Source organism: Nerophis ophidion, linkage group LG01 (assembly GCF_033978795.1).
Source record: "Nerophis ophidion isolate RoL-2023_Sa linkage group LG01, RoL_Noph_v1.0, whole genome shotgun sequence".
Lineage (NCBI taxonomy): Eukaryota > Metazoa > Chordata > Actinopteri > Syngnathiformes > Syngnathidae > Nerophis > Nerophis ophidion.
The window spans coordinates 23,666,789-23,680,322 of NC_084611.1; the positions used below are offsets into that span (position 1 = coordinate 23,666,789).

At 38.7% G+C, this 13,534-nt stretch overlaps 2 protein-coding genes across 2 annotated transcripts in view; one reads left to right on the forward strand and one right to left on the reverse strand.

The window, feature by feature from the left end:
* Positions 1-5,162: 5,162 nt before the first annotated feature.
* Positions 5,163-9,706, forward strand: rpl6 (ribosomal protein L6). Its single transcript, XM_061898991.1, has 6 exons — positions 5,163-5,337; positions 5,413-5,511; positions 5,614-5,757; positions 9,150-9,198; positions 9,265-9,449; positions 9,525-9,706. Exons 1-6 carry the CDS (start codon positions 5,191-5,193, stop codon positions 9,675-9,677), a joined length of 777 nt encoding a protein of 258 aa, XP_061754975.1. The 5' UTR covers positions 5,163-5,190; the 3' UTR covers positions 9,678-9,706.
* Positions 9,707-11,297: 1,591 nt separating this feature from the next.
* The window catches only part of dynll1 (dynein, light chain, LC8-type 1), a 4,584-nt gene continuing 2,347 nt past the window's right edge, over positions 11,298-13,534 (reverse strand). Inside the window, exon 3 of the mRNA XM_061899003.1 lies at positions 11,298-11,671. Coding sequence (XP_061754987.1) covers positions 11,534-11,671 — 138 coding nt within the window. The 3' untranslated portion in view covers positions 11,298-11,533. The remainder of the gene's footprint in view (positions 11,672-13,534) is intronic.

Genomic DNA, 13,534 nt, shown 5'->3' on the forward strand with positions numbered 1-13,534 from the left:
TAGCCAATGAGGGTGGAAAGGTGAAAATATATATATTTTTTTTTTCATACATTCGTTTTCTTGTTTTGTTTTTTTATTTTACAAACCTTTATTTGTAATCTGCAACATTTACGTATGATCAAGAAATAATTATAAACAAAACAAGTACAGAAACAGTACAAAACAGCGCCAGGGGGTTGTAGACTCAATAAAGTAACTAAAATAGAATGCAAAATATATATATGTGTAACAAAACGTAAAGCCATAGGCCACACATGTTCCATAAATAATCTAAATTTGGAACACAGCATCATTTTTTGATTGTTTGAAACTTTTATTAGTAGATTGCACAGTTCATTACATATTCCGTACAATTGACCACTAAATGGTAACACCCGAATAAGTTTTTCAACTTGTTAAGTCGGGGTCCACATTAATCGATTCATGGTAGATTCATAGTTTTCACATATTTTTAAACCCATAAATTTTAGTTTTGTTTTTTGTTTAACCTTTATTTCTAAATTTCAACATTTACAAACAGACGAGAAACGATAATCAAAATAAGTAAAAAAAAAAAAAAAAACTGTACAAAACAGCACCAGGGGGTTGTAAATTCAAAGTAACAAAAATAGAATACAAAAAAAATATATATATAATAAACAAAGTGCAAAGCCATAGGCTCACTCAATTTCAGTAAATAACTTAAATTTGGAACACAGCATCATTGTTTTCACAGCTTTTTTATTGTCAAAGGTAGAGAGTGTTTTAATGTAGAGTTCTAAATCTTTTTTAAAGGCACAAAAGACAGGTCGGGTGTTGAGAAACTTACATTTATGAATATAAAACGTAATTGGCAAATAGAATAATAAGGTTGCAAAGGTAAAATTCCTTTTCAAATTTTTGTTCATATAGTGCAGGGGTCACCAACGCGGTGCCCGCGGGCACCAGGTAGCCCGTAAGGACCAGATGAGTCGCCCACTGGCCTGTTCTAAAAATAGCTCAAATATCAGCACTTACCAGTGAGCTGCCTCTATTTTTTTATTTTTTATTTATTTACTAGCAAGTTGATCTCGCTTTGCTCGACATTTTTAATTCTGAGAGAGAAAAAACTCAAATAGAATTTGAAAATCCAAGCAAATATTTTAAAGACTTGGTCTTCACTTGTTTAAATGAATCCCATCCATCCATCTTCTTCCGCTTATCCGAGGTCGGGTCACGGGGGCAGCAGCCTAAGCAGGGAAGCCCAGACTTCCCTCTCCCCAGCCACTTCGTCTAGCTCTTCCCGGGGGATCCCGAGGCGTTCCCAAGCCAGCCGGGAGACATAGTCTTCCCAATGTGTCCTGGGTCTTCCCCGTGGCCTCCTACCGGTTGGACGTGCCCTAAACACCTCCCTAGGGAGACGTTCGTGTGGCATCCAATAAATAAATTCATTTATTTTTTTACTTTGCTTCTTATAACTTTCAGAAAGACAATTTTAGAGAAAAAATACAACCTTAAAAATGATTTTAGGATTTTTAAACACATATACCTTTTTACCTTTTAAATTCCTTCCTCTTCTTTCCTGACAATTTAAAACAATGTTCAAGTAAATTTTTATTGTAAAGAATAATAAATACATTTTAATTTAATTCTTCATTTTAGCTTCTGTTTTTTTGACGAAGAATATTTGTGAAATAGTTCTTCAAACCTATGATTAAAATTCAAAAAAAATATTCCGGCAAATTTAGAAAATCCCGTAGAATCAAATTTAAATTTTATTTCAAAGTCTTTTGAATTTGTTTGAAAATGTTTGTTCTGGAAAATCTAGAAGAAATAATGATTTGTCTTTGTTACAAAATATAGCTCAGTCCAATTTGTTATATATTCTAACAAAGTGCAGATTGGATTTTAACCTTTTTAAAACATGTCACCAAAATTCTAAAATTAATCTTAATCAGGAAAAATTACTAATGATGTTCCATAAAAGTCTTTTTTTAATTTTTTCAAAAAGATTCGAATTAGCTAGTTTTTCTCTTCATTTTTTTCGGTTGAATTTTGAATTTTAAAGAGTCGAAATTGAAGATAAACTATTTCAAAATTAAATTTTCCTTTTTTTTCGTGTTTTCTCCTCTATTAAACCGTTCAAGTAAGTGTTTTTTCATCATTTATTCTCTACAGAAAACCTTCCGTAAAAGGAAAAAAAATGTACGACGGAATGACGGACAGAAATACCCATTTTTATAGATTTATTTATTAAAGGTAAATTGAGGAAATTGGCTATTTCTGGCAATTTATTGAAGTATCAAACTGGTAGCCCTTCGCCTTAATCAGAACCCAAGAAATAACTCTTGGTTTCAAAAAGGTTGGTGACCCCTGACGTGGTGTAAAACCAAATATAAGCCATAAATGTTAGAGAAACGACGAAGCACAGACGCTACGTCATCACGCTGCGTCTCTATCTGCGTCACTTCCCGGAAGTCGTTCTTTTTCATAGCAAAGGTAAGGCCTGCCTGCTTCTGTTTTTCTGTGAGAATAAAATCTAACATAATCGGTGTAATTGAAGACTTTCTAAATCCTTAAAATGAGGCATAACTAGTCCATATGCTTGGATTATGCATCAGATGCGGGTATTACTCGCTGATACGTTCCGATGATGGCAATAAATAGATTGTTGTATCGGCAGCTTGAGGCCGCCAGCTAGCAGTAGCGTAATGTGTTCCAGACACGCGTAGCAAGTGAACTTTTATTTGAGGGTTAGTCGTACAAATATTTCTTTACTTACTTTATCTTTGTCTTTTTCCTGTTAGATATGCTAACCGTGTTTTAGCCACTTGTTATCTTTCATGTGGCTTGTCAGTGTTGTAGGCACAATTCCAATGTGAGCAATTTGCAAAATGCGCAATCTTATTGCAATTTGCGTCCGGTTATCCATCCATCCATTTTCTACCGCTTATTCCCTTTCGGGGTCACGGGGGGCGCTGGCGCCTATCTCAGCTACAATCGGGCGGAAGGCAGGGTACACCCTGGACAAGTCGCCACCTCATCGCAGGGCCAACACAGATAGACAGACAACATTCACACTCACATTCACACACTAGGGCCAATTTAGTGTTGCCAATCAACCTATCCCCAGGTGCATGTCTTTGGAGGTGAGAGGAAGCCGGAGCACCCGGAGGGAACCCACGCATTCACAGGGAGAACATGCAAACTCCACACAGAAAGATCCCGAGCCTGGATTTGACCCAGGACTGGTTATATATCTGAATAATGTGTGGTGCACATTTTGCAAATCAATGGGCGCAAATACATGTTTTTGGTGTCAAAATAATTTAGTAAATACTTATTTAAATCTATTCATTTGTAGTTGGGACAATATAACTGAGTATTGCCCTCAAATCAGTCCAACCCTAATCACTATTTAGTGTACATCCACGACTAAACAACTGACCAAACTACTACCACAACTTGGTTTACTATTTATAAAATATAATATTGTAGGGCAGTGGTTCTTAACCTGGGTTCGACCAAACCCTAGGGGTTTGGTGGTTCGGCGGAGGTCAAGACACACCCGACTCATCGCGTGAATGAAAACTTCTCACTATCGGCGTATTATGTATACCTCTAAACCAGGAGTGTCCAAAGTGTGGGCTAAATGCGGCCTGCTGACATCTTCAAATCGGCCCGCGAGACGTCATGAGTTTAATAAGAAATCTTGCCCGCAGGGAGATTGCATTAATTTTAAATGTAGAACATTTTAAATGCTGAGATTTTGACTCAAACTGATGGACATTAGTTTTTCCTGGTCAATTACTTTTTATGTTTGGAATGTGCAGCATCCATCCATCTTCTTCTGCTTATTTGAGGTCGGGTTGCGGGGGCAGCAGCCTAAGCAGGGAAGCCCAGACTTCTCTCTCCCCAGCCACTTCGTCTAGGCGTTTCTAGGCCAGCCGGGAGACATAGTCTTCCCAACTCGTACTGGGTCTTCCCCGTGGCCTCCTACCAGTTGGACGTGCCCTAAACACCTTCCTAGGGAGTTGTTCGGGTGGCATCCTGACCAGATGTCCGATCCACCTCATCTGGCTTCTCTCAATGTGGAGGACCAGCGGCTTTACTTTGAGCTCCTCCCGGATGGCAGAGCTTCTCACCCTATCTCTAAGGGAGAGCCCCGCCACCCGGCGGAGGAAACTCAATTCGGCCGCTTGTACCCGTGACCTTATTCTTTCGGTCATGACCCAAAGCTCATGACCATAGGTGAGGATGGGAACGTAGATTGACCGGTATATTGAGAGCTTTGCCTTCCGGCTCAGCTCCTTCTTCACCACACCAGATTGGTACGTCGTCTGCATTACTGAAGATGCTCCACCGAACCGCCTGTCGATCTCACGATCCACTCTTCCCCCACTCGTGAACAAGACTCAGTGCAGCATCTCTTTATGCAAATAACCTTGCCCAGTCATGGTGCAATAAAAAATAATTCACCCAATACAAAATGTAAACAGACAAGGTCACTGAACTTTTTGGATATTATGAAAAAAAGTCCAATCACCATAAAAAAAGAAATAAATTACACCCATCCATTACAAAGCGTGATGAGAAAATGACCAGTACTTTTTAGAGGCGGTATAGTACCGAATTAGATTCATTAGTATCGCGGTACTATACTAATACCAGTATACCACAAAACCATAATATATATAAATATAAATAATGTATATAGTTACTCTACATGCAGTCGACTTTCGGCCCTCAACGACATTTTTTTAGCCCAATGCGGCCCCGAAGTCAAAATGTTTGGACATCCCTGCCCGAAACAATGTTCCCTCTAATTTTCCATCTGATTTGCAGGTGTGTAATTTATTGTGGTTCATTTTGTGCACCAGTATCAAAAAAACATGTAATTTTGTCTTGAATTTGAAAAACAAAACAAAACTTATTTTTCACTAAAATAGGGTTCGGTGAATGCGGATATGAAACTGCTGGGGTTCGGTAGCTCCAACAAGGTTAAGAACCACTGATGTAGGGTTACTGACTAAACCATCCGCAAAATCTCGTCTTAAATCTCGTCTTGCGATATGCAAATTGCTTGCGCACAATGGAAAGGACGTATAATTTGCAAAGTGCGCGAGATTGCTGAAATGCTTACAACATCACTCAATATGCGCTCGTGTTTTTGTACACTTGACGATGTATTGATTTGAATTGATTCACGACTTGCATGTGTTCCTCTGACAGATGGCAGAAGGAGACAAAAAGGTAGTCAAGAAGAAGCACGGGAGCCGTAACCCGGTCCTGGCCCGGGGAATCGGTCGTTACTCCCGCTCGGCGATGTATGCCCGCCGTGCTATGTACAAGAGGAACTACAAGACCACTGAGACTAAGGTGAGGACGCTGTGAATAAATACTAAACCCATCCGTGCTGGATGACTGAGGGTTACACTCTGGCATGTCCCGCAGGTCGAGAAGAAGATCAAAACTAGGCCCCAAGCCACAGTTGTGAAGACTGTCGGTGGTGACAAAAACGGAGGCAGCCGCGTTGTCAAGCTGCGTAAAATGGTAATAATCCCAGCTCATGTGTGGTCATGCAAACATGCAAGACAATCTGTAGTCACATGCAACCTAGAAGAGTTTGTATAGACATGTGGTTGTCTGCCGTAGCCCCGCTACTACCCCACCGAAGACGTTCCTCGCAAGTTGAAGAGTCACGGCAAAAAGCCCTTCAGCCAGCACAAGAGGAGACTTCGCTCCTCAATCACCCCCGGAACTGTCCTCATCTTGCTCACAGGACGCCACCGTGGAAAGGTGGGATTCTTTAAAGATGCTCCTTGGTGCAAATGCAAAATTGCACGCACTAGTCTGACAGGCAGGCATGTCTCTTTTCCGTCTAAAGGGTCGACCAATCAACTACGGCATAATATAATATTACGCCATAGTTGATTGGTCGATATGTTCCTTGTGACCAATCAGGACATCTGTCATGAATGATGACATTATTACCGCCATTTTCCAAATGTAAACGGTGTCGGTTCTCGAGAGAAAGTACGCAATCGTCCCGGAAAAGTTTTGTGCATGTGGTGTCATGATAATATTGACTATGGATCACAAGGTTTTGGAAGTACATGCGAAACACCAAAAATATATGAAACAACTTGAAGCAAGGAAAACAAACTTTTTACTAGCTGGTACTTTTGGATGTCAACCGAAAGCGGGCAAACCTTACGGACTTCATCCTTTGTTTACATCAACAACTGCCGTAGACATCGAGAGGGAAGATCCACCCAAACAACCCACTTCAGTTGCAGATAGGGTAGTTAATAATGAGGTAAGCAAAAAAAGATTTGCTTGCGAAATACGCGTGTTTGTTTTAAATATTAACCAATTATTGCTTTGCGAAATATAAATGGGTTTTTCTAAAAATAAAAAGCCACGTGAAAATATATTATGAAATTACAGAAATTCAAAGAGTCGCATTATTGATTCCAGTTAACAATTTATTTGAAATACATTTGCATATAATACTAGAGGCAGAAGTTGGCAGTGAAATCCAAAAATGAAGCTACAAAAGCAGCGACCAAAAGGAAAATGCAGGCTGCTCAGAAATTTGCAAGGAAATCTCGTTAGGGCTCTCCGAGCAAGTAAATGTGTGAAGTGAACTGAAGTAATTTGGTAATACTGTAAATAAACTGTAGATAATAACACTGATCAATGTGACACCTGTGGATGTGAAATGAACACAAGATGTAAATATTAGTGACTAAATACTGTTGGGACTGAAGCACATACAGTGATTCATTAGGGTAATTGGGGTATGTATGTTCTATTAATGATGTTTTCATGTCTTAAAACACTAAAGTATTTAATTCAAATGGTGCTGTCTTTGTTAATTTTAGCATGTTAAATTGGTGAAAAACCAGGAGCTTCTGGGGGGCCTTCGTCCCCCAGACCCCTGGAAATTTTTCAGTCTTTCATTGTGGTCAAATCACATGGCTGGACCGGGTGGTCATAAAATCTGAATTTAGGGGCATCTGTGAAAGTGTACGGTTATGAAATGTAATACTTTGTGGTGCAAATGGCCACTAGTCACTTAGGTATATTAGTGCTTTGATGATTATTGTTCTAAAGTTCTAGTCTTTTCCAGCAAAACCTAGCCACAGCTGATTGCACTCTACCAACTGCAGGGTTTTCTCTAGATTGGAGGTGTGGTCAATATGAAATCGTCTTATTTGCCATGATGCATATCAATCCATTTTCTACTGCTTGTCCCTTTCAGGTTGCATATATTTTATTTATAACGGCAAATGTAAACATGCATCCATTATCCTATTAACATATTTTTCTTACATCACTTTCTCCATTTTTCAATTGTTGCTTATTGTACAATGTACTTTGAGAATTTTATTTCAATAGGTTTCTCTAATCATTTTATTTACACTTTATTTACTACAAACTACTGGCAACAAATCTAGCATCTTTGTGTTTAGTGACTCTACTTCTGTCGCTCTATGTTCACGACCAAGAGAGAGCTGCACAAGCCTGGCGTCGCGCTTGCTTCACGCTGCTCAAAGCTTTTCTCTTTAAATGCAGCTAACTGCATCTTAAATTTTTAAGATGGCTTTCCTCGGGTATATTCCGGATACATTTAAGATCGTCCACATCGTGGACTTTGGTGCCTCCACTCCAGACAACCCTGTGCGACATCACAACATCCGGTTTCAGCAGCACTGTTTCGGTGATCAAATTACGTCTTTCCGACGGCCATGTTTTTGATGCGTCACTAATCAATAGTGTGCAAATAAACCATTTATATACATTCGTATTGTTACTACCTGCTGGTGGTAATGTGTATGTTAGTTTATGATCATTTTTCCCATGGTTTCAATTAGGGCTGGGCGATATAAACGATATATCGCAGGTTTGTCTCTGTGCGATATAGAAAATGACTATCGTAATATTCGATTATATGTTCTCACACCCTTGCTTTCTGGCGTTTCTCACTCCTTCTCGTCTCTTATTCTGACAGATACGGAAAACAAGCCCGCCTTCTTACATACATCACATACTCTCACGCGTCTAGCGTCATAGCTCTCGCCGATCAGAGAGGTAGCAGCATGGCTAACGTTAGCCGAGGCAGGTCGAGAGAGCGGCGCTTGTGACGATACAAGAGAGAGATGGTGCGAAACTTATCACAAATGGAGGAAGAAAAATAAATGCCCAAAATAAAGAACAGGGGGTCCATCATCTGGCGGGGGTTTGGCTTCAAGTGGGAAGATATTTAGCAGACCACAGCAATATGCAAAGTATGCAGCAAAAGTGTTACTACAAAAAGGGAGCAACACTATTAATTTGTTCTTTCATTTAAAAAGTCACCCGTGAGAGAATGAAGAGTATTTAATAAATACAGTTTTGGTCAATTGACTTAGTCGTGATTTCCCTCTCTGCATGAAAGTTTAAAAGTAGCACATATTATTGCAGTATGAAGAATGTTTTGATGTAGAAACAGAATCATGTGGAAGTAGTGTCAAAGCGCTTTGAGTACCTTGAAGGTAGAAAAGCGCTATACAAGTACAACCCATTTATTTATTTATTTATTTATCATACTGCTGTGATTATATGCATCAAGTTTTCATTCAAGGCCAAGGCAAAATATCGTAATATATATCGTATATCGCAATATGGCATAAAAATATCGTGACATTTATAAAAAAAAGCCAATATCGCCCAGCCTTAGTCTCAATGCACCGTGTCTGAGAATGAAGAAGTGTTGTGTCTAGGAGTGAAACACGCAGACAGACTTGTGTGCACGGAGGAAATACTTGTGGAATTGGGCCTGTTTGCATACAAATTGCAATAAAAGCTAAGTAAAGCGTCGGATTCTTGTCTTCTACTGGAAGCTATAAGACATTACTTTTTTATGTTAAAAAAATTATTTTTAGGTGTAGCTGCTAATGTTGCTGTGTTGCACCACCACAATCAATACATCAAGGGAAAAGCCCATAACTGTAGCCACTGTAGCTTTGGTGTTTAAATAATCAGAATTACATTTGGTACATGACAAGACTGACAAGCACAGGTCTGTAAAATGTGTGCAAGATTTATTTTCTGCTACGAAGAAGTAATTGGGGGATGCAAGTTTTTCAAAATGTACTTTACCATTTGGATGTGTCCTATAATCCTATGATTTGTGCTTTTTCTAGCGTGTAGTCTTCCTGAAGCAGCTTGCAAGTGGTCTGCTACTTGTCACTGGTTAGTGCTCAAATATAACTGCATTATTCATTATACACTCAGATGCTAAGACTATCTTTCTTGTAGGCCCTCATACTTTGAATAGAGTCCCTCTGCGCAGAGCTCACCAGAAGTTTGTCATTGCAACCACCACCAAAATTGACATCTCTAGCTTGAAGCTCCCCAAGTCTCTCAAAGATGTCTATTTCAAGAAGAAGAGACTGAGAAGGCCCCGCCACCAAGAGGGCGAGATCTTTGACACAGAAAAGGAGGTAAATAAACATGCTCTGAAATGTTTTTGGTGCCTTGTGAAATAGCAGCTCCATCTTTATGTATTTGTTGTGTAGAAATACTTGGTGACAGAGCAGAGGAAGGAGGACCAGAAGGCTGTAGACTCACAGCTCCTGTCTCTTATCAAGAAGGTTCCTCAGCTGAGAGGATACCTGCATGGCTCCTTCTCCTTGACTAATGGGGTCTTTCCACACAAATTGGTTTTCTAAATGTTAATAAAGTCAATCTTACACACCTATTTTGTCATCTATTTTCTGCTTGTCCTTTACTAGAATTTATATTTGTTGCACCACTTTTTCCCCCCCAGCTAGAAGCGGTCTGTCTATAGAATTGTTGTAAGTACACCTCTACATAACATTAGGCCTTTTTCCACTGCAGGATTTTGAGTGACTTACCTGGTTAAATAAAGTTGGCCCTTGTTTCCACCAACAACTTTGCGCGTTCAAATGCGGGAAAATTTTGTGTGCTGAAGAACGCTAATCAGTGGAAGTAGTTGAGTGTTTTACTCAGCCGCTGTTGTAAAACTGCAGTCTTATTTTTTATAAAGAAAGCAATTGGATTAGCAAAGCTTAAGAGGAATGGATGGACTCATTTTTACGTGGGAAAAAGGCAGATGAGTGGAATAACTAAATATCAAATTTTAACTATTACAGCCGATGGGTTTGTCTTGTCAGTGTGAGATAAATCCGGATGTTTACATCTGAAATGGACAAGGAATCGCCTGACCCACATGAATTAATTTACCGACAGGACGACTTTCTGACAAGACGTGGACAAAAGCCTGACTTTATGAAGAATTTGGTGCACTCATAAATCATTATTGCTTTGTATTTCTATTTTTAGTAAAGTAATGTGACCTAATTTATTTACACGGTATCATTATAGAAATATATTGTAAGCCACTCCTCCATACATCAGCCTGATTTATATAAACTACCATGAACTGTGAAATGCGGCAAAAACACCAAATCACACTTCTAAATCAGTAGTGGTTCTCAAATGGGTGTACACTTACCCCTGGGGGTACTTGAAGGTAAGCCAAGGGGTATGTGAGATTTAAAAAAAATATTCTAAAAATAGAAATTCAAAAATACTTTATAAATATATTTATTGAATAATACTTCAACAAAATATGAATGTAAGTTCATAAACTGAAAAATGCAACAATGCAATATTCAGTGTTGACAGCTAGGTTTTTGTGGACATGTTCCATAAATATTGATGTTAAAGGTTTCTTTTTTTGTGAAGAAATGTTTAGAATTAAGTTCATGAATCCAGATGGATCTCTATTACAATCCCCAAAGAGGGCACTTTAAGTTGATGATTACTTCCATGTGTAGAAATCTTTATAATTGAATCACTTGTTAATTTTTCAACAAGTTTTGAGTTATTTTAATATCTTTTTTTCCAAATAGTTCAAGAAAGACCACTATAAATGAGCAATGTTTTGCACTGTTATACAATTTAATGAACCAGAAACTGATGACATAGTGCTGTATTTTACTTCTTTATCTTTTTTTCAACCAAAAATGCTTTGCTCTGATTAGAGGGTACCTGAATTAAAAAAATGTTCAGAGGGTACATCACTGAAAAAAGGTTGAGAACCACTGATCTACAGGAACCTAAAATTCCTGATTTTTTAATGGCAAGGAGCCTATTGTATCCCATAACACTTTTCCTCATCTCACAGTCTATAAGCCATATGTGCGCTGTCATACTAGTACACTTTAAAAAAATGTCCCCAAAATCACACGCGCCAGACATAGAACTGCGTACATGTTCCCTATTTAAGAACTGCAGTATAGTAATGAATAATTATAGGATCCAAAAAGCTTTATAGCCATGTTTTAATTAAAAAAGACATTTCAATGTAACAGACAAAAATAAATACAGGGTGTTTGATCTGTTTTAAATGGCCACATTATTTTAATCGTCCTGAACAAAAGTAGAAAGCACGAAAAAAGGCAGCAGCCTCCTGCCTTGGAATGATGAGTGCCTTTGTCAAATCAGTCAGTAACATAGTAGTAGTAGTAGTAGTAGCAGTAATGCGTGTTTCGTGTGTGCTTCATCCAGACTTGAAGAGCAGAATGGCCACCTGGCCCAAGTAGAAGTAGATGAAGTGTTTGGTCTCGTGAGTCACATAGCTGCCAAAGTTCCTTCCAACGATACAATGCCATGTTGGGTTGTATTTCTTGTCAAACTCCTAGAAGGAGGAAAAGACCTCGTTAATTCCAACCACTGATCTACTGGACATAGGCGCCGATCTACATATCTGCCAGTGTGTGCGTGTATTAAAAAAAAAAAAAATAGACGTTCAGCGGAGTTAAAGGCCTACTGAAACCCACTACTACCCATCACGCAGTCTGATAGTTTATATATCAATGATGAAATATTAATATTGCAACACATGCCAATATGGCCTTTTTAGTTTAATAAATTGCAATTTAAAATTTCTCGCGAAGTGTCGTCTTGAAAACGTCGTGTAATGACGTGTACGCAAGACGTCAAAGGTTTTTAGGAAGTATGAGAGATGCGCACACACACACACATCTACATGTCGTCTGCTTTAACCGCATAATTACACAGTATTTTGGAGATCTGTGTTGCTGAATATTTTGCAATTTGTTCAATAAATATTGGAGAAGTCAAAGTAGAAAGATGGAGTTGGGAAGCTTTAGCCTTTAGCCACACAAACACACAGTGATTCCTTGTTTAAAATTCCTGGAGGTGAAAATTTACTATGGATCAGAGCGGTCAAGCGAACATGAATCACGACGGAATGTCAACCAGCAGGTTTCGGTGAGAAAATTGTGGTTAAAAAGTCGCTTCTTACCGGAGATCAGCTGTAAGATAGCTGCCGTCGACTCCCCTGAGACACTGCGCGTCAAGACTCCCGTGGACGTACACTTCCGACTATCAGGTACTATTTAACTCACTAAAACACTAGCAACACAATAGAAAGATAAGGGATTTCTCAGAATTATCCTAGTAACAACATCAGAATCCGTCCCAATGCAATCGCGTTTGTTTTGTTTTTTCCTAGTCCGTCGCTATCAATATCCTCAAACACAAATCTTTTATCCTCGCTCAAATTAATGAGGGAATTGTTGCTTTCTCAATCCGAATAGCACTTATTGTTGGAGGCTCCCATTAAAAACAATGTGAATATGTGAGGAGCCCCCACACTTGCGACGTCATCGTCTGCGACTTCCGGTAGAGGCAGGGCTTTTTTCTTAGCACCAAAAGTTGCGAACTTTATCGTGGGTGTTCTCTATGTGGCAATATCGTGAAATGATCAAGTATGACACATAGAATGGACCTGCTATCCCCGTTTAAATAATAAAATCTCATTTTAGTAGGCCTTTGATATACCATATGATTTGTGGCTTTATTATTTTGTAAAACGGACCAAACTCGCCACAAAATTAACAAATTTTTTTCAAAAAAAATATTTTAAAAGATTGAAAGTTGCCATCGATCCCACGTGGGTGCTCGGGCCCCGAAGCACCCACTGGATCGGCGCCTATCATTTTTTACGTGGCACCTCACACGCGGGTGTTTGGTCAATTTATAAACAATCCCCATACATGTATACTACCGTATTTTTCTAACTATAAGTCGCAGTTTTTTTCATAGTTTGGCCGGGGTTGCGACTTATACTCAGGGGCGACTTATGTGTGAAATTATTAACACATTACCGTAAAACATCAAATATTATTTAGCTCATTCACGTATAAGATTTCATGAGATGTATCGATTAGGAGTGACAGATTGTTTGGTAAATGTACAGCATGTTCTATATGTTATAGTTATTTGAATGACTCTTACCATAATATGTTACGTTAACATACCAGGCACCTTCTCAGTTGGTTATTTATGCCTCATATAACGTACACTTATTCAGCCTGTTGTCCATTATTCTTTATTTATTTTAAATTGCCTTTCAAATGTCTATTCTTGGTGTTGGGTTTTATCAAATACATTTCCCCCAAAAATGCAACTTATACTCCGAAAAATACATAAAAGCTACTGCGTATCATTAAAAAAAACGTAGCTTGGGAACAAA

Bases quoted from the DNA above. Each gene is read 5' to 3' on its own strand.
- rpl6 (XM_061898991.1), top strand. From the start codon at position 5,191: ATGGCAGAAGGAGACAAAAAGGTAGTCAAGAAGAAGCACGGGAGCCGT. The intron at 5,512-5,613 runs GTAATAATCCCA...TGTCTGCCGTAG, and splicing joins TTGTCAAGCTGCGTAAAATG to CCCCGCTACTACCCCACCGA. The intron at 5,758-9,149 runs GTGGGATTCTTT...TGCTTTTTCTAG, and splicing joins CAGGACGCCACCGTGGAAAG to CGTGTAGTCTTCCTGAAGCA.